The sequence below is a fragment of the Canis lupus genome, chromosome 7 (assembly GCF_011100685.1).
Source record: "Canis lupus familiaris isolate Mischka breed German Shepherd chromosome 7, alternate assembly UU_Cfam_GSD_1.0, whole genome shotgun sequence".
NCBI lineage: Eukaryota > Metazoa > Chordata > Mammalia > Carnivora > Canidae > Canis > Canis lupus.
The window spans coordinates 63,444,876-63,470,745 of NC_049228.1; the positions used below are offsets into that span (position 1 = coordinate 63,444,876).

General features: G+C 44.3%; 1 protein-coding gene across 4 annotated transcripts in view; it reads left to right on the plus strand.

The window, feature by feature from the left end:
• The window catches only part of ZNF521 (zinc finger protein 521), a 275,389-nt gene extending 257,107 nt beyond the window's left edge, over positions 1 to 18,282 (plus strand). For all 4 annotated transcript variants that reach the window (XM_038543632.1, XM_038543629.1, XM_038543630.1 and 1 more), the window contains one exon: positions 17,481 to 18,282. In XM_038543632.1, the coding sequence (XP_038399560.1) occupies positions 17,481 to 17,510 (30 nt within the window). In that variant the 3' untranslated portion in view covers positions 17,511 to 18,282. The remainder of the gene's footprint in view (positions 1 to 17,480) is intronic.
• The last annotated feature ends 7,588 nt before the right edge of the window (positions 18,283 to 25,870 follow it).

The window sequence follows — 25,870 nt, forward strand, 5'->3', positions numbered from 1 at the left end:
TTCCTCACATTAGCAGAGACAGAATGCCAAGAATAGACCCTTTGTGTTTACAAACTTTTACCCGACTATTGGAAAACACCACCTCCATATCCAACTGTTGTGACAATTAGAGAAAGAGAGATGGTAATCATGGACTTCAACTATAAATCCCCCAAAATGAGCAAAGAATTCATTGCAGCGCCTTCTGATCCATCGATGTGGCGATCCATCGGACAGCCGCGTGAAATGAGCTGTTGCTGCGCATTTGGAGAAAGATTGATAGGCTGCTCTTGATCGAGTTTGCTAAGGCAAGGCAGCTTCAGAGCCAAGCGTGTATTTTAAGAGGAATTCACATTTGTATCCTTTATTGTTATATTTGCAGCGAATCTACAGCTCGGAACAGGCTCTGCCCTGCAGCTATGAAAGAGTAAGTTCCCCTTATTGGAGAGAGAGCAGTGTTCTGTAAAAGCCTGAGATGTGGCGGGCGAGATGAATAGTGCTTAAAAGCAGTGCTCGCTCGCGGTGCTGTCATTTAGAACAGCAACTCCAAGGCTTTAAACGGGAGTGAAAGGCAGGGTAAACGAGTCCTTTAAAAGCGGTGAAATTTTAAACTGCCTAAAATAACAGGCCTCCTTCATTGATAACTTCATTGAATGAGCGAGTGGGAGAACTAAGCAACTGGGCAGGACCTGCCTTTTCGCAAGAGGAGGAGAAAGTATGCAAAAGGGGGGCTCTTCCCCGGTACCCAGTGTGTCTGGGAGGCGGGCATCCTTCCTTTGCGGCCCCTCCGGCTTTGATTCGGTCCCGCGGCTGACAGAGGACCACCTCTCACTGGAAACGCGAATCGCCCGTCAAAGGTTTCCTCTTTTGACATTGGCAAAACTTAATTTTATAATTATCTGACTTACACCACTGGGCACATCTGCTAAGTTTGTGTGCCTTCTAGCCACATAAAAGGCTGCGGGGATACCATTAAATATCAGCAGTGAGCTTTGCTGTGCTTTGAGTTTATAAGGGTGAAAGGTGATTGGGCAGGAAAATAGAACAGTCTATTTGCTGTGAGCCAGGCACTGAGACCTCACTCCCATACTCAGTTATAATTCATGATGGTACTGGTGGGAAGCCCTCATGCCTCTGTGGAGTTAATGCATCTCCACTGAAGCCTGCTGAGAGCACCCTGCCTCCCCGCCCACCATCTGTGCCTTCGCTTGCAAGCTTTCCCTCTCTCTTTCTCACTATTTCCTGAGATCTGCTGGTATTAATATTGTCGGGCTACTACTGCTTCGTAAAGGTGGCTCTCCAAAGCAGGGTTGTCGTTTAACTAGGAGAAGAGCTGGAAGGAACGCATCACGGTGTCGTTTAATGTCTCATTTAGAAAAATGTCCATCGGAAACTGGACAGGAAGGCAGCAATTGCCTTAAACCAATGGCAGACTCTGGGGGCCGGGGATGTGCTGCCAATCACCAATTAGTAAGAGTCACCCATGGTCTGAGCGTGGTGGGGGGCCAGGGATGCAAGACAAGGTCGATGTTGCGATTGGAGTTCTCTCTACCTCTTTGGAACTTGAGTTCGGAGACTGGAGTCGAATCTGAGAAATGTCTGTGTCCTCTGTCCACTGGCTCAGGCCAGCTGGTGGCGTGAGCGCCAACCCAGTCCCCCACACACTGCCCCATGTGATGCTGCCCACCCCGAGGACCAGAGCTAATTGCCTCGGGGGCTGCGCAGACCCCACTTACAGTGGCCGTGGTGCTTCGTGTGGTGCGAGCCACCTTCTGAAGTGGAATGGGCAAGAGATGCCAAACTCCCAAACTGGCTGCAGCCAGAGCAAGCAGAGAGGTTTGTTCCCTGCCTGTCCCATGCCCTCTGGGGCCCTCCCCCTGCATCCCCTTGCATCCCCCTGCATCACGCATTCCCCCTCCCCCTCCCCACTCCCACACCCCACAGGGAGCCCAGAGGGTGACAGGGTGAAGGGGCATGAGTGTTCACACAAAAGACAAAACTGTACCTCCTCGTTCACGGCCGACCCAAGATTAATTTGTAATGTTTCACAATCTGTGCTCTTAACAGTCTGTTGTTAGTACTCCTTTTTAAAAGATAAATCAAATTCAGGCCTGAAATACCAGTGTATGAATTTAACAGATGTGATGCCATAGGGGACCTACTGTGTTATAAACTGCAGAAATGGCCTTTTTATGCTTCAGACTTGGGCTTATTCCAAAGAGGCTTTAGAACTACAGCAGCGAGGTGAGAGGTCACACATTAAGACAGTAGCACCCACACGTAATTCAGCCTTGTGTGTAATTGGTTCAAAATCTCATCCTGATGTCTGGGTGGTATTACATCGCCTCGCTCACCCTCCAAAGAGAAAGTAGGGCAAGAATGGCTGTACTCACTGTCCAGGTTTTCCTGGGTGAAAGATCACTTTGAGATGACACAGCTGAGTAGTCAGCCTGAAATCCTGGTTGGTATTTTATTAATTTTGCACCAAGATAAATCCTGAAATTCTGACAAACTCCATGACAGGTGAAATTCCTTCTTGCAGAATCTGCTCAGCAAGAGGCTGCTCATTTCATTCTGTTCCGAGGCAGGCAACAGGAGGGCAGCTTTATAATCAGCCCTCAAAGGACCCCCAGCCGCCCCAGAGTCTCGGGCTGATTGAATAACTCCTGGGCCTCTTCCCCTAGGCCTCCATCAGCGGGGGTCCTGTGGAAAGCAATCTCCCGCAGACTGGCACTGAAGTGAGCTTTAAACCACCATTTTCTGCTCTCCAGAGGAGCCTGGAGTACTAAAAGATAGATGGGCTGCAGATATTTTATGAGAAACTGTCAGAAGAAGAGCAGAGTAAATGTTTTTTTTCTTCTTCTTCTTTGAGTCACACACTACATCACTGTGGAATTTCTCCCAGAATCTTTTACATTTAAAGCAAGAAATTAATTGGTTGCTAACCTTCCATTCCCCCTCCTTCTTCGTTGTCTTCCTCCTTTTTTTTTTTTTTTCTTAAATATTCACACAGAGGCCCTTTGCTTAACCACGGTTGCAGAAAATCAGTACCATTTGCAATGAAATATTTATAATGACAGAATGAAAAATTGGATTCATTTTCTGGACTGTAGCCGAGCAGCCTGCAACTTTGCGCAGCATTGTTTAGCATCTCTGATTCCTCCCTTTCGTCAGAGTCTTTTCCGAAAACAGGCCACATGTCCGCTTGCCTGTGCTTTGGAGGGACGCCTACCAAAACACAGAGCCCATTTCAACTCTTGAAAAAAAAAAGTAGGGGAGAAAAGAGTGCATGTTTTGCTGCCGAGGGATGGGGAGCGGTGGGGGTGGGGTGGGTGCTGCCCTCCGCTGCTGTGGCCCTGCAGAAAAGTAGTGAGGATGAGGGCCTGGTCCAAAGGAGGAAGAGCTCTAGCTCGGCAGGGAGGAGCGAGAAGTTTCTGAGGAATACAGGAGAGTGTCTGGTGTGCACTTTGTAGCGGAGCACAAACAGCGATCAGCATGCCACAGTACCTGGGGGCAGATTTACAAGGGGAAATGGGAAGACAGAACTGAGGTGTGTAAATATACGCCGAATATCAGAGCTCACCTTCTTTTCTCCCTTTAGTGTTTGCCGCATAGGCTTTCCGTTCCACGTGACCCCCATACTCAGAGCTGCTTTCTCTCTAACCAGGGTTGATTATTGCTTTTTTTTTTTTTTTAAGAGATAAAAGACCAAAGGATTCTGATAGAACAGTCCAGTGCTGTATTTCAAGCAAGTCCACCTCCCAAGTACAAAGCCCCAACAATATATTTGTGGTGATGATGGGACCAGATTGGATTTGTAGCAAGATGCTGTGAAGTAAATTTCAGCCTCCCAAATAAGTTTTTTGCTTAACCAGGCCACAGGCAGCCCGAGAGGGCCTGTCTATGTCTCCTCCTCTGTCTTAGGAGTCTACCGAGGGATGGCTCCCCTGCTAAGGGGCCTTCTCAGGCAGCCAGGCCAGCCCTCTGAGGTGACCTTTCATCTGTTCCCTCTTGAAGCACTGGGTTTAATTAGTTAGTGTTATTTCCTCTTGCTGGTTTTGTCAAAGTGGAAATAGTCCTCGTAGATTTCAGCGTGTATAAAAATAGTCAAAGGCAGATCTTCAGGTTTCATTCACTTGAATTTGCATCATGCATTGCCAACTCCACAAGATCAATAATCCATATTTTATTGCACAATAAAGGCTGCCTGTAATTGAATTAGCTCATTCATTCCATCTGATTAGCCCTGTTTTATTCACGGAGAAGAAAAATAATAGAAACTTACCTTCACCGCTATATGGCATTATGGGAATGCAGAGGAGCCTTCAGCACTATAAAAACGTATTTATAAAGATGTAGAGAGTTAGTTTCAGTATTTGCTTATCCTAGGAATAATACAAATCACATCACACAGCATTTTGTGTTGTTGTTGTTTTGGGCGATACCTTTACTGCTCACATCTCTCCTGTCGATCTGTCCTCCGATCAGCCTGGCGTGAGTATCCCATAGCAGGTGTTCTCTGAGTGACAGCAGACCCCACTGCCCAGCTCTGAAAGACAGCTGGGATACACATCTTCTGTTAGACGCCTTTGGAGAGATTCACCTTAAGAGATTTCACCCTAAGGTCATTCCCTCTTCTCCATCCATGGATGACCATTTTGAGGAGTTTAGGATGCTTCCTCTCTTCTTTTTGAAGCAGAAACTCTGCCCAAATTTGGACGTGGGTATTGAGAAACTCTGAATGGGAAAGGGCTCACTCATTACTGGGATTTCTCAAGATTGCAGTGCGTAACAGAACTTGTGTGTAACACACACTTTCTCAGAGGCTTGGAGTTTTTCAGCAGGCTTCTAGATTTGTCTTTGCATTGTATTCAAAAAAAAAAAGAAATAAAAAGATTTGGAGGAATATGCTGACAGTGAGAATGAAATGATGTGTGTTCTGACACAAACCACATTGTCGCTTTGAAATCTAGCCTGAAGTTATTTTACTGTAGCATTTCTTTGATTCAGGGGAGAAAAGGAATTCTTTTAAAAGTGTGTGTTTTAAGGATGTGACGCTAACTTTTCTCCAGCGCTGTGCCTAGATCAAGCAGATTGTTTCCACTTAGCCCTTACTCTCGCTTGCTTTCTTGAAAAACCCAAGTTAAAGGGGAGGGGGGGACATTCTTTTTTCACATGAGTTTTTCAACAACTTAGGAGAGTCTGAAATCTCTACCCCAGTAAATGGAAACTGTAATCGTGTGCATTCAGAATCCACCTCCTCTCTGCAGACCAGGAAAGGAACATGAAATAGTGTTCATTTATGTACTGCCAGACGTATCTCTGCGTGTGACGTGGCTTGCCGGACCACTTTGAATGATTTTCAGTGTTATTAAGCAGACTCCGAGGAGCAAGAGGCCTCGTGACAGAAGTAAAGAGCCGTGTGGCAGAAGTCCTTGGTGAAGGAAAGTTGCACGTCAAACCCAGTCATCAGGAAGAGAAGCGCCCAAACGCAGACTTCATTTGAATATCCGAGTTAACAACTCTCTGGGAATATTTCTCTTCCTCTTGTCCAGCTCCTTCTGTGTTGTGGCTGGTTTGCATTTGTGTTTGAAGTGCCAGGCGGTTTAATGAAGTTATTCTTTTATAAATTTTGCAACACTGAAGCAAGCATGAGGGCTTTAAATTAGAATAAGTGCCACTTCTGTATGGCAGGTTCCTTTGAGGACTGATTAGAATGAGGCCTCCCGTTGCCAGGCCCTTTATGCATGGCAGTGTTGCTGTGTGTACTTGTTTACGGCTCACCTTTGAATTTGCATGAGTATGCACCATGCCTGCTGCCTGGCCCTCTGTTAGTCAAAGCTGCCTTTCTTCCAGGATCATGTTAAATACTTCACTTTAAAGAGTTATTTTTTTAATTATATTGCTTTATTGTAATGAATTAAAATTAACTTGGAGTAGCAAATTATATAAGCATGTGAGGGTTATAGATTATGCTCACCATAGTTACAGCACATCTTTGTGCAGGGGAATGAAAGGGCTGTCTTTCTGTGTATCCTAAGAGGTGAGGAAACCGTCCCACAGAGACCTGGGAAGCAAAGTCAGAAAAGGTGCCCAGGAATCGGGAGGAGAATGAGAGTTTAATGTGGAGGTTTCTGAATCAAACAGAGGCTCCTCTTGGCTGGATGGAAAGCAAGAGAGGGGTCCGGCGGGGGTGGGGGGTGGAGACAGCGCTGCCATTGTGAGATCCGAAAGATCCCCAGACAAGAGTGGATGATGGACAAGAGAAAACACAGCTCTGCGGAAAGACCTGACAAGGTTCAGGGTAGAAGAGATACACTGAAGCATTCCTGATTTCCTCTCTTTGTGCCTGTGCGAACTGGCCAACAACCAGGGGTGATTGCAGGGGGTCCGGGGGTGGGAGATGATTAAAGAGAAAGGACTGGAACCTTTCTACAGTACACAAAAACATGCAGGGTTTCGGAAAAGGACAGCAAAAAAGCAAGCAAGAAAACAAGCACACACCTTGAGTATGAAATTATTTCTCTTCTCTCCAAACCAGAGTTGTGTGTGTGTGTGTGTGTGTGTGTGTGTGTGTGTGTGTTAAGTGAGAGATAACTATAGAATTGGGTTTGTGAAATATTTGCATGTTAAAAGGACTTTCTTAGAATTGAAAACAAGGGCTACTTGGGGCAATGAGGGGCAGAAAGATCAAAGGCCAACAACAGGGATTTTACGTGTAGAACCCACACCCCCGTATGTAACTTTCCCCCTGTGCACAGCACATGCTCCTGCCAACATCCAGCTCAGGCATGGGCATTCACGGGCACACACTTGCATGCACACATATACACACACATTTGCGGAACTTAATTATGTAAATGACACAAGTCAAACATCATCCTTTCACAGTTTTATCCTTTTTATTTATATCTACTAAGGAATGCCCCAGTAGACAAGCATTTGGTTGTTTATGATGGGGAAAGACTTTTTTTTTCTGTTATTCTTAATGATTTATAACATGTTTGACTAGTCTTAATATGAGTTTACCTCCTAGAGAGCAGGGCAGTGTTTTTAATAAAAAGAAGTAATACACTACGAGGAAGTGGCATTTCTTTTGCTTTTTGTCCAAGTTCAATAAACTATTTTTCATAATTATTGGAATTTGGTTGAAGGGAATCCTTGTCCATATGGAGTGGAAAAGCAGAGAAGAGTCCTTGCTCCCTCCCTCTCCCTACAAAGGCTTACCCTTTGAATATAAATTACAAGCCTTGTGCCTCTCTCATTCTAATCAGATGACCTTTTGAATCTAGTGGACCAGAGTTTAAATCCTAAGCCTGCCAGTCAGTTTTTAAATCAATGCCCTGTTCCAGCAGCTTTCAGGTACATAACTTTAAATTGCAATGGATTTCCAGCACACAAGCAAAATGAGTAATGTGAGTAGAATCTTGCATCTGACAGCAAAACAGCCCAACTTGACTGCAAGATCGTGGGCCAAGTAATGTGACTATGGGTAATCTCACTAACTGAGTCCTTTAAAAATAAAACCTTCTGGGACTCCAAATCTAAGAGAAAAAGGAGGAGCGGGAAACTTGTAATGTTGGCAAGAGGACATTTCTGAGCAATTATCAATTTAAGCTCCCATTATTTGCCGCTAATTACTGCACGAGGCTGTTAAATATTTAGCAGAAGTTTGTTTAATTGCGTTTGACTGGGAAGGGAATGCCTGACTATGGCTTGAGCAGCAACAGTCAGTTGTGTGCATCAAGAGCCAGGCGGAGAGGAAATTTGTATTCGCCCAAGATGAACAGATTACAGTGTCAGACAAGCCTTCTTTTTTTTCTTCCTTCCACAGATTTATTTATCTTTAAGGTATCTAAAATTAGAGCACGAAGAAGGGGCACTGTTCACGGATGTAAAATTGGAAGGAGGTCATTCTTAACCTTGTTTACAGATGTTCTAGTTTAGAAAGCACCAGTGTGATAAATTAAACATTGCAGGGGGAAAAATTAAAGCTTAGCAACGACTAGCACATGGACACATCTGTCCGTGAAGCACTGACTTAATCCCTGAATATCTTATTAGACTGTATTGCCTATCAAAGCCTTCTGTCCCATAATATGCTGGGATCCTGCACTTCTACAATCTGAACGGCATCTTTTGGCTCCAGCCTCTTTCACTTTTGCTGTCTTTGTATAGTTTGATTTAAGTGTTCTTTTGGCTCCTTGCATATAAGCAAGTAGTTCATGGTTTTCTTTTAAAGATAGCCCTTAGGGGGCACCTGGGTGGCTCAGTGGTTGAGCATCTGTCTTCGGCTCAGGGTGTGATCCTCGGGTCCTGAGATCGAGTCCTGCATCGGGCTCCCCGCAGGGAGCCTGCTTCTCCGTCTGCCTATGTCTCTGCCTCTCTCTGTGTGTCTCTCATGAATAAATAAATAAAATCTTAAAACAACTAATTAATCAATTAACTTAATTAAAAAATAGCCCTTAGACTTTTAATATATTTCCCGAGGTCATCATGATCCTCTCAACCTATACTTCTAATTTGGCACTTTTTTTTTTTTCCTTAACATACTAGATACTCCATGCTATTGTCCGTTCCAAAATGGGAAATTTTTAAACCTGGCTGACATGAGAAACAGGTGGGGACCAGCTAGCAACTGAAATTTTACTATTGTTTATAAACTCTTAATGAAAAATGACATTATGACCATGTTCATATTCCCATATATGACCCATCAGCAATAGTATCCTTTTGAAACTGGTGGACCAGAGTGGCTTGTTTTTATTTCTCTTTGATCTTTAACTGTCAAAATTCTAGAAACTGTTCTACATTAGCAGTTTGGACATGGTTATTATTTTAAAAATGAGACTTTGCTTAGGCTTCTGAAGACATATTAGACTAAGGCTAAGCTAATTAGGTGGGTATTCTTGCAACATTGTTAACCACCATAGGCTTTCCCAGCCTGTAATGAAAATAGGCTATTTTTGAAGTGGCTCCCCACCTCCCTGCCCATCCTGAATGATCTCCAGCCCCACACATGACTTCCAGTCCTGGAGTGTCTACATCCCCCTGATTCTCAGCTTGACTCATGCTTACTCCTCCTCTGGAGCCACTCATTCCCTTCTTACTACCTCCTCCTCCTCCACTTCCTCCTCCTCCTTCTCTTCCTCCTCACTCCAGCACAAGGCAAGTGTGACTCCTCTGAGAACAAAGTGACCAGCCTCTCTCAGGAGAGGTGAGGTGTCCTTTCTCTATGACCCATAGCACTCTGTCCTCCCTGTAGTTAGTGAGTGCCATGAGTGTGTCTGCCATCCTTGCTGCCAGTCCAGCCCAGGGATCAAAACATATCAACCAGTGCCACTCAGCAATTGTTTCATGCCCAAAGCCAACTGACCCACTGGAGTAGATATAAGACCTTGAAAGTTGGCTTACACTCTCTAGGTCTTAATTTCCTCATCTATGAAATGAGGTATCCGAACAGATGTGGCTAGGACCCTCCCAGCTCTGAAAATGTTTCTTTGGTTCTCTGATGTGCTCATTACTTACAGGTATAATTGGCTCCTGCTATTAAATCTAGATCAGCAGATTAAGGATGATGGCTCTGCAGTTTGTTCAAAGTAGATAGTTCAACTACCCATACCTTAAATATTAATTTCCAGAATTTAATATTTATCCTTTGTTAGATTGCAAATATTCTGAAAGCAGCATTGATTTGTTGCCATGAAACTGTACTGCCTTTCATGGATGTTAAGTTGCTGAATGAATGGACATTTTCTGGAGACACTCTATTCTTCATATAAGGAACACCATTTATTACATATCTCAGAGGATATTATACAACCTTTCCACAATTTCTCAAAATTACCCATTCCCTCCCATTGACTGTGTTTTAAAGTGCCACGTGATATAGTCCCACATGGAATAGGTGTCCCTTTTTCTATCCTTTTTGTTTATTTTTAAATTTAGGGAGGAGATACCTCTTGAACTGAAGACTAAACATACTCAAGCATGGCACAGCAAGCTCAATGTGTTTTCAAAACACTGTAGAACAGTGGTCCTCAATCTGGAGTTATTTTTTTCCCCCACCAGGGAATACATGGCAATGTCTAGAGACATTAATGGTTGCCACATGGCGTGTTTTTGATAAGAGGCCAGAGACGCTGCTGAATGTCTTGCGGTGCAGTGGACAGCCCCCCGCCCCGCTAAAGAATTGTCCAGCCCAGTATGTCAATAGTGTCAGGGTTTGCTGTTGAAAGGCAAGTCCCACTGGCCTTCTAGAATCTATTTAATTTGTAGGCTTCTCTAGAATGAAGCAACTGAGTGACACATTGTTATAATGACTAAGAAATGGCTTACTGGATTGTCTTTTGAGTTACTTTGGATGAGCGAGAAGAACTGAATGCCACAATTATATGGTCAAGACTTCGCAACATAAACTCATGAACATGCCAATGTCCACAGGCTTCAAGGTTATCTCACACCATCCTTTTCTACACTTATTTAGCGTGACTGTCCAAAGAACAACAATAATAAAAATGTCCTTCAGTGAAATTTATTAGAATATGAAATTGTTTCCTATGGAAGATGTGATGGGAACTTCATTGCCAATTAGCCTGGAGTATAAACTTTATAAAACAACTCTGTTCCAGCAAGAGGACAAACAAAATAACCTAGTTTTTCTATCGTTAATATCTTCTATTTTTCTGGTCACTTCTGATGGCACCGTTTCACCTTTTGCTTTAATATAAGTTGGTGTCATCCAGAAAATGCTTTGAGATGTCAGGCCAAGCCCATGTGAACTGTTAAATGTCAAAAGAAAATGCATCAGTGTCTCTGTAAGTTCATGGCGATGGTATTACTGTATGAAAAAATAAAAGGGAAATTCTGTCCGTGCAAACATGATCATAAATGCAACATTCATGGCATTAAAGAGAAAGGCAAAAGCATATCATGACAGTTTCTGAAATGCCATTGCTGTGTCAAAAGAGTAGAAGCCCATTTTAGTAAATTCTCCCAAAGTAAAAATTATGAGTCAACTTCTTGGCTATGAAAATAACCATGAATATGTTTTTTTAGATTCCCAAAGCACTTCGGGAAATATTCTATATCTATCTTTTAAAGAATATTCATTAAAATATATGTCTTATAAAAATTCACGTACCCACGTACATGTTCCTGCTGCTACCAGATAAGGTCCACAAAAACACAGTTACCCCAAATTTCTCCCGCCAGGAAGTGTATGGATTGTGGACAATGGAAACATTGGGTGGCAAAATGGGGTCTTATTGGACCATTTGGGTCTTCAGTGTAATTTTTAGAACATCACCAGTGGTACTTCCAGAGCTATGACAATTCTCTTTCAGTTAATTTAAAACTCAGAGTACTTTTGTAGTTGTGGGGACTTTGAAAATGTTCGTTTATTGCATTCGCATCCTGTGAACTTTATCAAGGCATTTGAAGGCCACCCCTTGCCATAGTTTTTCCCTATGGTGTGGGGGAAATAACCTAGCATCCTGTCATCATTAGCTATATACACTTTTAAAACTATTTCACTAGCAAAAGAAGTTGTGGGGTGAAAAAGAGAGAGGGTGGAAATGTAAAAATCTTGATTAGAAAGTATAATTTAATAGAACATGTATTGAACCAAATGTATTGATTAATGTAGAAGATATAGTACTTGTATTGATTCAAACCAGAGATTTAGTACTAAAAGCTCTGAGCCAAAAAGCTGTTGCAGATTGCTACAAAAGTCAGTTTAATGCTGTCCTTGAGAATGCCTTCACAAAGAAATTCTTCTAATGTTTGAGGACTAGGTGGAATGTGGTATATGTCAGTTTGATCCCGGAGGGTTTTATTTTGTACTCTAATAGCTGTTACGAGCCTACATTATATCCAAGGAGTAATTTTCCTTAGGGGTGCCCGGCTTGCTTTGTGTCAATATTCTAGCATTTTAAGTCACGTACAGTATATGCTTCTGGGAACAGGGAAGGAGCCAGCCAGACTCATAATGGTCTGCATTCATTAATAAAGGCAGAAGCTTCTGTCCCTCCATTGCCCACTACAGGGATGCCTCTTTGGCCTTCGGGGACCCGTACAGACACATTTAAAGAAAGCTTTATTTTGAGTGGGCAGGAGATGAAATGCAGGACTTGCAGGCATTTCCTAAGTCAGCTATATGCCCGAGTACAGGGGTGACCTTAATGGGTCAAAGAAGAATGCAGGTCAAAAGACTTATTATCCAGCCTGTTGGAAACCAATTGCTTTTGTTTAAAAAAAAAAATAAAACATAAAAAAAAAAAAAAGCAGTAGGGCTTAAAGGTGGACGGTCATGTAGAATTCTGTGTGCAGCCTGCAACTGCACGACTGGATGTGTACTAGAATATGCCTCCGGAAAAACACGAGCATACAGATTATCCATAGTGTTTACAGATAAAGGTCCAACCCTCGTGATAAAAGGAAGGGTAATATAATTAGTTAATCAGTGATGATTGATTACGGATGTTTGCGTTCTTCAACTAAAGAAAAAACAACATGCTGCCATGGTGCTGTCACCATCTGTTGAAAGAAACAGCCACATTTAATCTTTATATTTCTTTCATTTCTTCCCGCCTTGCATTGTTACAGAGCCACAATCGCCTACTATTTCTTCTGGTTGGAAAACATCTCATTTAAATTGAATACAACTGCAATTTAAATTTGGGATTCTAATGGCATGGTGAATTAGTGGAAAGCTTGTTATTTTTTTTTTTTTCATTCCTTTTTAAAATAGCATGCTGGCTCTTTTTCTTAGTTTTAAAAGCTTGTCAGAATTTGTTCAAGACAAAGGGCTATAAATAGACGAGTCATGGTAAAAATGATTAACATCTTTGAATCAACAGATCTCACAAAACTTCCATTCAAATGCAGTTTTTATTTTTATTACCATTGCTACTTAACATTTTGCCGATGCCAACAGAGAGTTACAAAGCACAGACGAGACGTGGTCTCTGCCAAAATATTGGACGAGCGAGGGCAATCTGTGGGCACAACTTTTGGGGGCGGGGACTTCATTTTTCCTCCCTGGGAAGGTAGATTCCCCCTGGCTTTCCTCCAAAGGTTCGCTTCATCATTGTTATTGGTGCAAATATTCCGATTCACATCAGGATCGCAGGAAAATGGGATAACTTGGCCAAGGTGAGCAGTTTCAGGAGATCATGGGGTTTTATTTTTTATTCAAAAATATTTTGCTTGGATTGCATCTTAAATAGGATTAAACCGTTTGACCAGTAAATGTGGTCAGCTCTCAGAAAGAAGGAGGCTGAATTAATCATTTGTTTGAGTGCCAAGCCCAAAATGAGAATTCCAGTCTTGTAAAATGAAAGGCATCTCGTATTTTAAAAGAAATACATAGTGCTAGAAGGGAATTTTGAAGGTCCTTGTCTGTTTTTTAGCTTTCTACATTTAATTTCACATTTATAGGGGGAAAAAAAAAAGAACACACTCCTCCCAAATGGGGCCCTTTACAGTAAGGAAAGTGTTTTTTGAAACCTGGTTATTAAGGTATCATACCTAGATGGATCTTCTTTTAAGCTTTAAGGTGTGCTGTGGATTTGGGGTTTGTTTTTTTTAAAACACAAACCCCCCTCGTGTAAAACAACTGTTCATAACTGGGATTAATGGTTTGCAATTTTCCGTTACTTAGACATGGGGTCTCCAAGAGATGGCTTTTTGCAGAGTAGAATATGGCTCTCTGTGGGATTTCAGAAGTTCTCTTCTCTTTCCACTTCCTTTTCTCTCCTCACCCCCTCCCACACCCCCTTAGACTCAAGTTCTCCTTGATTATGTAAAACACTTTCCCTTCACAGGAGCAAGTCTCTTTCCTCGTAAGCTGTCATTGCATTCAAGTACTTTGGGGACTGTGAATTGCTGGGTAAAAGTGGTGCGGTGACCCACTGCTTTGTTCTGGTGTCGTGGTTTCCTTTAGACCCAAAGAGCATGAAACTCAGGCGGAGAAGGCAGCTTGCTGACAGACTGGCAGCCTTTTCTCCTTGCTGGGCATCCACGTCTGTACTGCAGTGATTCCTGGACCTGCTCAGCGTCATGGAAAGAGCCAGAGAAAGAGGGAACCGTGCCAGTGGACCAGCCTCTCTCTGTGCTTAGGGCTTCTCTGGTCAACTGTTCATCTTTCCCACTTGCTCCCTTTTTTTCTCCCTTTCTAAAGAAATCATGTGCATGATTAAAAAAAAAAAAAAAGTACACAGAGGGCTCCCATGAAGCAACTTCTTATTTCTCTCATCAGAGGATCCTCAGCAAAGTCTGGAGACTCTCACCCTGCATCTGTCCCCTCCAACCTCTGAAAGCCAACCTAACCTGTGCAGTTCAGACACCCAGCTCTTCCTTCAGAAAATGAAATTGGGACATTTCTATTTCCAGTGACTCAGAATAAAGTGCAGGGGAGGGGAACAAATGTAGCCCAGGGATCCCCAAAGGTGGGGAGGAAAAGCCTGTGAGGACTGGCTTTCTTTTGTTTTCAAGGCAAATATGCCGATTACCCAGGACCACCTAGCAGTATGCCCCTTTCCCATCTTGACAGTTTCTGCTGCTGGTGGACACCTTGATGGAGTGAGCCAGTCTTCATTAGCCCTCATTTGAGCTAGAGCAAAAGAAAAAAAGTGGAGTGGGGGGGGGGGGTGGAAATGACAATAATTGATCTCAGTGGTATGCAGGCATCTCTACAGCAAGAGAACTTCCCGCCTTTCCCCTGTTTCATGCCAGATTTCCCATTTAGACATTATTTATATTAGGGCTCTTTATTTTTGTATAAGCTTGAATTTCACACACCATAATCTTGTCATTCTCTCAAATGATTTATCTTCTTCTCTCTTAATATGCAAAGCGTAACTCGTTTGTCGTAGCAACTTTAGTCCACTGCAATAAGATTCATATGTATTTGTTCATTTCCCTGCACCTCGGAAGAGGCTTGGATGGCTTTGGTTTAGAATGAAAGCATCTGAGATACAACCATTGCCAACTATTACGGCCAATTTGTGTTGCGTTCTTGCTTTGCAGTATCTCAATAGAGGCACAGACAAAAACACTAGAGAGATTGCAGTATTATCTTCCTTTATTAACCTCCAGAATCCTAGTGAATGTGGAAAGTCTATTGTAAGCACTTACATATTTAAAACTAATGTTATTAAATTGATTTCTTTTTAGCTTTGATTATGGTTTAAAAAAAAAAAAAAAAAAGCCTCCCACTGCCCATCAGTGTCCTGTCATTTAGGTAACGTTTGTTACCAAGACCAGACTTGACTCTTTGAAGACAACAAAAGGTATAAGAAAGCTTAGATAGGCTATTTTGAGCAAATGTGCCTTTGTATTGTTTATAAACTCGCTGATCATCATTGTGTTTATTTTTAAGGAAATAGGAAAGTTTTTTAGTCTCATCAGTATTTTGATTACCCTTTTGGTCTACCTATTGGTGAAAAATAGTTTTCAGAAGTATTTAGAATTGATACAAAGAAAGAGGATTGGCATAAAAAATTGATCCTATATGCACTATTACGCTAATGCTACTAATAAGGAAAAAAAAAGATCCAGCTTCTCTTTCACAGAATTAATAAAAATAGGCTCATTTTCAATAAGAGACAGCGAAGTAATGTTCCTCATCATTATTTGTTGCCAGGCTTCAAAACTGGGCAAGTTTGAAACAGGGAATAGATAGCCTGGGTCTTCTTCACAAATCTCCCATCTCCCTCACTGGTGCTCTCAGCCCTGACCAGGCAAGCCTCTGGTTGTTCCATAAGTGGACACAGGGCAAGCAGTTTGCTAGTTGTGGGTGATGAAAAGATAACAAAGCTCTTTAAGGCTTAAAAACTCTGCTTAAAAAACTTACATAGCTGCTCTTCACTGCCATGACAAAGTCTGAACTCCTTAGCAAGATACAAAAGGCTCTTCAAAATCTGGCCCCAAACTACCCTCCATCCTCCCTTCTCATTGGTACTCTTGGTTCAGGACACTCTAGGCGACCCCATCCAATCTGAACAAGTTGCAGGTCCACGGACATAACCTTGTGTATTCCTGCTTCATTGCCTTTCCTCATTTGAGTGTGTCAGCCTGGATTGCCCAATGCATTCTCAAGTTTCCAGCCTCAACTCAAATGTCATTTGTTACCTCCACTGCAAAGCCTTCTCCAAAGGCCGGGCAAGGTTAGGTGTAATCGTGGTATTTCTGGGTTCATTTCTGATCTCATCCTGCCATATTGCTTTGCCATTTTGGGCCCACGTGCCTTTCTTCTTTAGACTATGCACGTTTGGAAGGCATCGAGTTAGGGGCCATCCTGTCCTCTTCCATAGCCCTTGCCTAGCTAGTCAGTCATTCATTTGGCCAGGTCCTTGCAATGATTGTGTTGCTGTGGGCTACACCAGGTGGTGAGACAAGTGTTCAACAGATGTTTGTGAAGGAGTGAATAAATGAGTGAACACCAGAATTTCTGACATAAGGAGAGAGCCAGGCCTACAAATAACCAGAAGACAAGACCTAAGCTGTGTACTCTGAGCAGTGTAAATGCAGCAGGAAATCAGAGGAGGGAGAAATTGGTTTTAGATGGGATGTTCATGGATGTGGTTGTGTTCTGAGCTAGACCTCAAAGTTCTGAGCAGAAGGGATGGGCAGGGGAGGGTGTGAAGCTGACAGGTAGGAGACCCTGGATCAGGGGAAACACAGAGGAGGGAAGGTAGAAATCAGGCCATCTGCAGGCTTATGCTCTGAATGAATGCCCTGGGTCTGGGGCCATACCCCATTATTGGCTGCAAGTCCAGGTGTACAGTTGGCCTCTCACAGTTGAGAGGTTCACTTAGCAAGGGAACGTGTTGTGTGGATGGACAGGAGACAACCCAAGTACAACAAAGGCTGCTTCAACTGGGTCTGGGGGTGGATGTGGCTGCTGTGATGTGTTCCTGAGCCTTGTAGTGACAGTCCCGAGCCCACCCCCAGGAGAGGAGATGGAGAAGCTTCTTTTTTTTTTTTTTTTAAGATTTTATTCATTTATTCATGAGAAACACAGAGAGAGAGAGGCAGAGACACAGGCAGAGGGAGAAGCAGGCTTCCTGCAGGGAGCCCGACGTGGCACTCAATCCCGGGACCCCGAGATCATGACCTGAGCAGATGCTCAAGGTGACCCAATGGAGATGCTTCTTGCCCCCTCTGTGGGTTACTGGCCAGGCAGCCCTTGCCTGTAAAGGCCATATTGAGGGACAGATAGTCTCTGCTGTCAAGACATTCCCATCTAAGAGTGATGAGACCAAAAGAAATAACACTTTTGTAATGGAAATAACACTCAGATAAATAAAACTGTTAAAATAGTGCTACCCTGGTCTTTGAAAAACTGGTCTCACTTTGACAAGAAGAGATGATGGAAGGTGGGAGGGGATTCTGGGAAGGCCTGGCAGAGGCAAAGGAACGGACAGGTACAGATACTTGGTCTGATGACAATAAGATCACTGAAGTGTTTTTTCTCCCCTCTTTCTTTTTTATTGCAGAACCATACGATGACCCAACACAGCAGTTAGTGCAAGTACGGTCGGAGAATTACTTTGGTGGCACAAAAAGGGAACATGTTTTACTCTTTGCACGAAACTTTCATTGTTAATGTATAATATTCAGAAACATTGTATTGTACCATAAAACTTGTATTATCAAAACTGTTGGATGTTCATGTGTTTGAACTTTTGAGCACCGGATAGACGCCTTGTATATAAAGTGTTGCACATGTATTATGTCGTCTGATACTAAAATGGTCTTATAAAGACAAGTGGACTTGGGCCCTATTCAGGCAAGATGAAAAAAAAAATGTGAGCAAAATGGCTTAAGAGAAAGTATTTTCGAGGAAGACAGATTAAAACAACCGTTACAAATGAGACTACGTTTGGACTTCCTTTTATTTACACTTAAGCCTAGAATTTCTCTTTTGGTATATCAACGGTTAAATCCAAGACTATTTTTTATTGCTGAAGATTCTTGCAAACCATGAAGAGACGTTCTCACAGAACAGAACCCCACAGCTGGATAAGGCCCGTATATATATTTGTAAGCCTTGCAATGTGACAGGTAGCATCACTATATATGCAATAGTTGTTATGTAGACTGTCAAAGATTTTTTTTTCCTGGATACATTTGAAGCTTTGAGTGTTCAAGGTTTTCCTTAATGATTTCACACAGCCAAATTCTTGAATCAGTTGAACTAACCTGTATGTTACTGTTATTAATGTTTACTCTGCGGTCTGAACCTGGAGATTACTGGAATTGTTTTCCAAGAGGAAATAAATTCAGTTTACCATTAGGCAGGAGTGTATTTGTGTGTTTTCTTTTTTCTAGTTACTCTACCATTAAAAAAAAAAAAAAAAAATCTAATCGCCTGCACCCTTGGAAGTGAAAGCTGCTCTTGAGCATATCACAGGCATAACCTCAATCATATTTAACCTTTTCACACTGGGCCAAATGCAGCCGGGAAGATATTCATCATGCTGCACAGGGAAAGAACCAGACCCAGTATACTTCTCCTCTCTCAGATACTTCCAGGTCACATTGTACTGGAGGATTCTGACATCACAGATGGATGTGATGGCTGTTTTCTGCATAATTTGCAGCCCAATTCATGTCATGCTGTGCAAATCTGAACTCAAAGTAGATGGCTGCAATTTGAAAGGCAGTTTGGCTTATGTGTACTTAAGAAGCAGCTTTGTTCATTCAGAAGACAAAGCACGGAGCAGGGAGCCGGGTGGCTGTTGGTGCTCGCCCTGCCGCTGACTCCCGGTGTGGCCTTCTCCGAATCACTCGGCCTCCTGGCCTTGGCTCCCCCACCAGGGGACGTCATGCGGCCTGGTCATCGGCCTTGACACAGGCGTGCGGTGTCTCTGGACGACTGCTGGCACCGCAGCCCGCGACAAAATGGGGAATGAGCAGGAGCTCCAAAGTCAGAGGCTTTCTGTTGTGGGAGAGGAGAGGAGGACAAGGCGTGAGCTGGTTCCTAATTCCGTGTTTCGTCACAGCTGGTAAGTATGCACCTGATAGCGATGGGCAACTCTGGACCCCGTCATGCTGAAACTATTTCCCTCACTAGGTGGGACTCTTAACCTCTTGGAAGCCCTGAGGCCTCGAGCAGACCTTTAAACTAACTTAACAAGAGAGAATCCTCACCAGCACTGGTTGGATGGGGGACTGGAGCGTGGCCTGATTCACTGGGTGGTGACTCCCCGTCAGCCCAGGTCCCTCGCGTGAAACCCATACTGCCGCACCAGGTGGGAGAATGCTCACCCCTGGTTCTCAAACCACACCCTGTCAGGGTGCCCCGGAGGGCTTGTTCTATCGCAAGGTGCCCACCTGATGCCCAGAATTGCGGAGTCAGTGGGCCTGGGAGTGGGGCTCCAAGTTTTGCAAATCTAAGAAGTTCCCAGGTGAGGCTACTGCTCCAGGTGTGGGGGGCAGGGGGCCCACTTTGAGAACCGCGGCTCTACACAGCCCCCCCATCTCCAAAGTAATGCAGTGCATTAAATGCGAATAGCCATGCGGAGTGCTAGAAAATTATACTATTAATTTTGTTACCAATAAAGAAATTGGTCAAATTTTAAGATCACTCGGAAACAAATCCCTCATGGTGATTAAAGCCTGCGTGCCGGCCAGCGTTTCATGTGTGTATTTAGTTTTTTAATGCTAGGAAAACCTACATCTATACATTTCACAATGGATTGCCAGCATGCTATTTAATTAAAAAGCTTTTTCACCAGCTACATAAATAATGAAGTATGCTGAGAATATGCAAGTACATTCATAATTAAAATACTCAGCTATATTTAAAAAAAATTAAGATCTCTGGTCTATTCAAGGATTTTGCATTTAAAATGAAATGGCCATGCTTAATAAAGATTTTTTTTAAGGCTTTAAAACTGCTGGTTATTAACGAGCGTGTTATATTTCCCTAAAAGTAAGGTGCTCTTTGCTCATGGAAAACAGGTGATCATGTTATCCTGGGGTTGGATCCTGAGTTCACAGCCTCACCTCTAGGAGACATCCCTGACTTCTAGTAAACAGCAGGAGATGGGTTCTCGGGCAGCAACAGAGGCTGGTATTTATTCTCCTGGAAGCACCCCTGGCCTCCTCCAACACATCCAGTTCAGCCTGTTCCCAGGCAGAGCTGGAGGCCAAAGGAGTTGATTCCTAGTTGCTGTATGCTTGATCCTCTGGGGAGTACCAGTCCAGTCGAACGTAGCAGGTGCTTCCTTACAACCAGTGGTTTGTTGTGTCATGATGACTACCCCGTGCATGGAACAGCCAGTCCCTCCTTTTGTTTGTCGCCTTGTTTGTATTTATTTCCTACTTCATTCCCTAAGAACGTGAGACAACGTAAAGACCTAGTAAAATGTTATTAGGAACATCAGCGTCATGCAGTAGAGGAGAAAATATTGTTTCCTAGTACTTCACTCCAAAAGAAATTTTGGGCAGCCCAGGTGGCTCAGCGGTTTAGCACCACCTTCAGCCCAGGGCGTGATCCTGGAGTCCCGGAATCGCGTCCCACGTTGGGCTCCCTGCATGGAGCCTGCTTCTCCCTCTGCCTGTCTCTCTGTCTCTCTCTCTCTCTCTCTCTCTCCCCTCTGTGTGTTTCTCATGAATAAATAAGATCTTAAAAAAAATTATTTTTAATTTAAAAAAAAAGATCTTAAAAAAAAAAGAACAAAAGAAATTTCTGAAAGCCCTGATATATGGGCAGGGGGCCAACATAGTAGCCACTCTTCCTGACCCTAATTTTATGATCTAACGGGGTGCTTCTCATCTGGAGGAATGCTACTGCGTCTGTGGGTAGAGGCCAGAGACACTGTTAAACATCCCACAACCCACAGCACAGGTCCCCAGAATAGTTACCCACTCCAAAATGCCAATCGATAGTGCTGGGGTTGAAAAACTCTCTCATGTGAAGTTTTCTCTGATTTCTCAAGGACCTTTTACATCGCAATCACCCAAGGGATTTTTAAAAACTCAACTGCCTGAATCCCACTCCCAGTGAGTCTGACTTAATTGGTCTAGAATGCCAGCCGGGCATCAGAGGTGCCCCAGGCGATTCTAGTGCAGCCACGTTTGAGAACCACAGGGCTGAGCTAACATTCTCAGGCCAGAGTCCCGGACTCAAGATCGGAAATTTGAAAATAACCTCCAAGGAGTAGAGAAGTAGGATGGGCCTCAGACTGGCTTCCCTCAACATTACATTTTATAACAGTCAGGTAATGATGACTTTAACATAATAACCAATAGCGAGTTTAGGAAAAAAAAGAGGGAGATGACCCAGAACCTCACCACCCTTACACCTGGCGCAAGATGGCAAACCCAGTGAGACAGAGCTCCAGCCCAGCGGGGACTCTGGCAACCTGGAGAGCAAATGCCCCGTCACCTGCCCCAACTGTTGCCTGGAGGGAAAGCAGCCTGTGAGGCCAGATTGTCCAGTGTCTCAGGAGGAGCCAGCAATCCGGGTGGGTATGTGCCATGTGCCAATTTCTAAATGTTGGCAACCTAGTCCATTTTGTATTCAAACTCCGCTGCCCCCCACCGTGTGGGCCATATGAGACACACTTTTCAGGCCAGGTCCGACTCTTGGATTGCCGATTTTGACCTTTGGCATTGATTATTCCTTTTTCTGAATTATTCTCATTCCAGACTAGTTAAAAATGTTTGCTTGAAAATAATTGTGTGAGTTTTTTTTTTTTTTTTGCATATAAAAGTTTGAGCTGTGCTTTGTTTTAAATTAATGTCACATGCACTTGCAAAGTTGCTCTGTGGCCTTTGTAGTTACGTTGCCTCTGGTTGAGCAGCAGTCTACCAAATGGATGTGCTCTCTGTAAGTCCACTCCTGTTCCCGGACATTGGGATTTCAAACACATTTTTTTTTTTTTAAATGATGAAGGATAAACAAATAGTGGAAAGTCAATATTCTCTGTTGTGAGTCAGATAATGCTACGTTGTATGTTGTTAATGGAGGCCAGATTAATACGCTTTTGGAATCATGCAAATGGGTTGACAGTCTACATGGGAAAGCTGATAAGTGTAGTCAGGGTTCCAGCCCAAGTGGAAAGAAGTGGCATCAGAGACAACCTCTGGGGATCCCCCACGGGTTTATTAGGTTCCTTGGAGCAGCGCTGGGTCTGTTCCAGAACCTGGACAGGAACTCCAGTGAACCCTCAAGTTCCACTCTACAGAGCATGGCAGCTCTGCCTTTGGGGGTGCAGCGCTGCAGAACCCTTGAGAAAGGAAGTTTGGAAATCCAGATCCCACTAGAGAACACCTGCAAACGCTTCTCCACTTAGCTTCAGCAGGCCAGAGCCTCTCACCAGCTCCCTTGTGTGGAGGGAGCTCTACCAAACGTCCTGAAAACTCCTGGAGTCCAAGGAAGAGGGATGATTTAGGGCAAAATGACCCAGCATGGGTTTCTGGCAGGATCCCAACGCTCAGGTCTGGCTGGCACCGCATTCCTGGGTGAGCGCCTCCGGAGGCTGAGGAGTAGCCACGACCATCTCGGCCAGATTCCTCGGTAATGAAGTCAGCTGTCAACTCCTTGGGGGGAAAAGCACAGAGCCCCTTTATTTCCAAACAGGTGTTGCAGCATATTAAAGGTTGAATTCCATCTTATGCTCACATCCTGAATGAGCCAGTTTGCAGGCAAGCTCAGTTCTTTCTGCAAAGAGGGAAACTTGGCAATGCTGGAGGCTGAGTACTTAAATGGCAATCAACTTCTGGCTCATATCAATTAATTCCTTCATGGACTTCTGCCTAAGTATAGCATCTTGAATTCCCAGCTGCGGAGGCTCTGAAAGGCAGCCCAAGCTGCACACCACACGCCCCGATCGGGGCGAGCGCACCGGTGAAGTGATGAAGGCCGTGCGATCGCAGGGCAACGAGGGGTGGCGATCCGGGGCTGCCTCTTTGCTCGCCTGCAGAGCACAGGGCAGGACAGACACCCCACTCTCTAGATGGGGAATCCTTCAAGAAAACGCCCAAGTCTAAGTGACGTCATTCTGAGGGGACCCCCCCCTCCTTTGAGCGCGGAAAGCTCCAGATCCAAAGCGACCAGGGATGTGGCAGCAGAGTGGGCACTAGGGAAGGCCTCCGCTCTCACTCAGACGCCAGGAAAGGCCACTCACGCCGAGGAACCTGCTGGCGTCTTCTCCACCTCTGTCCCACGCCAACAGGGGACAGCCAGACAGGCAGCCAGGCTGAGGGCCAGTGCGGCAGGACGGAGGAGCCTGGCGCTTCTCCACCCGGCCAGGCCCACTGCGATTCAGACCTTGACGTCCTCACGGGCCGGGCGCCCCAAAAGCCTCAGAACTGGGCCTCGCCTCGTCTCCTGAGCTCCTGGCGCGGCCACCGCCACCGGATAACCAGCGACAGTCAACTCCCCTGGCGGAAGCAACACCATTTCTTTTGTCCCCTGCATATGGAACATCCCTGGTTTGGCCCCCTCTCTGCCCTCCTTTGCTGAGCCAGAGGAGATTCTAGTTCCCTTCCCCAGGAGACCAGATCTCTGGTTCTCTGAAGGGTCAGGCACTGCCCTCTGCAGTGGCCACCAGCCACTTCAACACGCGGCTACTCACAGTCAAATTGATTTCTACAGTCACTTCAGTTCCTCAGCCTCACAAGGGGCATTTCAGGTGTTCGGTGGCCACGTGGGGCTGGTGGCTGCTGTACGGAACAGCACAGATAGGGCACACTCTCCTCATCGTGGAAAGTTCTATCGGGCAGGCCGGTGATTCTAGCTCCCCCCCCCCCCCCCCCGCAGCTCCTTTGAACCCTTCCATGTGCAGAAGCCCCTCTTTCTCTAATCCTTCTGGTCTACTTCCACCTGTCTTCAAATGTGCACAGGTTTCTCTTCTTCTAAACAAAACAAAAAAAAACAATTTTTTTTCTTGACCCTGAAGCCTCCTCACAAGACTGTTTTATTTATTTCCCTCGTTTTCTTCCAAATTTCTCAAATCTGTGGTCTGCCCCACATCCTCCATTTCCTGACCGCTGCCTCACTCCTCCCTCACCTGCAGGCTGCCTTCCATCGATAGCTTTTACTGAAAATGTGTTCCCAAGGTCACCAGTGGCCTTCTTCCTGCCACCCCCACCCCGTCCTCCTTCTCCTCTGCCCTTCAGTAATTTAGACCATCAGTCACCATGTTCATCCTGCTTGGCAAGAGGTCTCATGTTTATCCTCTCCTTTCTATTTCCAATGACAAGACCCTCAGGGGAACCTTCTCGTTGACTTCCTTCTGACCTTGCCTCTCTCTAGTCCTCCTTGGGATGTGGCCATCATGTTAATCTTTATAAAACACTTAATTCACATCATTTTCCCATTTAGCAAATACCAATGACTCCTAGAGTAATGTCAGGAAAAAGGGTACAGTTTCAAAGGAGTTCCAATCTTTTTCTGCCACTTGCTGCCTATGTAGCCCAGACCGACCTTGCTTTGCTGCGACTCTTATTTTCTTCTGTAATTTGAGAGTAAATATACTTACAAGTTTTTGTAGAACTTTTACCAATATTATTATCAATGGCTAAGAATACCCAAAATATATGAGATACCCTATATAAGAAAGTTATTGCTTTGAACGTTATCTTTATTTAATATGGGCTTTTTGTATGTTGATTCTAGAATTGCTTTTTCTCCCTTGCACCTCTTACCCCCTGATTCCCTCACACCACTCCTTTACAGTCTTTCTAAAATGCACCACTTTTACCATGTGCCCTGTTTACGAAACGCTGGGGTAATGGTCTATTATCCTCCACAAAAGCTCATATTCCCTTGACTTTCAAGAGTGTTTTCACCTGGCCCAGCGCCCCACCAGGCTTAGCCATCCAGCGTTCATTGGTTTCAGTCAGCCAAGTCAGATCTCCTTTGCCAATCTACTCCGCTCCTTTCTTTTCTTGCTCACTCCCATATATTCCCTCCCCTAACCCCTTCCCTCCCCACTCACCTCGACCCTGCAGTCCTCCCCATCACAAACCAAGCCCCTCTTCCTCCACAAATCCCACTCCAATCCCGCTCTACCATTACTTCCTTTCTATAAATTCCTATGGCACTGTCAACCTAGCTTTGCAATTAATGGCTTCCTTGAAACGTATTTTGTCTTCCTAGCTGGACTGTAAGTCTTTCAAAGATGAGGAATCTGCTCTCTGTTATTTTTTTTTACCCACCCTCAGTGATGCCACTTCATCGAAGGTTAGTTAAGCACATGTGGATGAATTAATAGCTCAACTGTAGAGCTCCACCCATCTTAGCGTGATGTACCAGCCCCTGCTGCCTGCCCGCTCTGTGCCAGGCACAAAGGACGAGGTTTCTGCTCCCCAGAAACCCACAATAACCATCACTCAGACTCCATCCTGGTTTTGTTTCTTAGTTCAGCAGTTGCCACCATCCTCATTAACCAGACAAGGAAGGGTATCAGGAACCGGCGTCAGCCTTGGACCTGATCTGTAGCCATAAGACATTGGAGTCAAGTATCCAAAATGCCTTCCTCTTTGATCTCTTCAGTGACAATGATCCCCATTAATGTGTTTAGTTCCAAAATCCCGCACTCGGTTGCTCCTGAACAATTGGCATTAGGCTGAAAGGAAGAAAATCAACGAGATGTTGTCCATACCAGACTGTCCAAAATCATTTCTTCTCACTACTGGAGTCTTGCACTAGACACAGCTAATCCATGCACATTCAAAATGAAGGTTGAAACAGCATTCTGAACGGAATCTGAAGAGGACCAGATCCATATGTAAATCCAAGCTACAGCCCATTCCTTCCTTAAAGCAACAAAGATGTTGACTGTGATTACAGATAATAAGAGCTTTGCTTCTGATGAAATGGGCATATACTGAACTGAGCGTGCACTATATTCCCTTGACAAATATATTT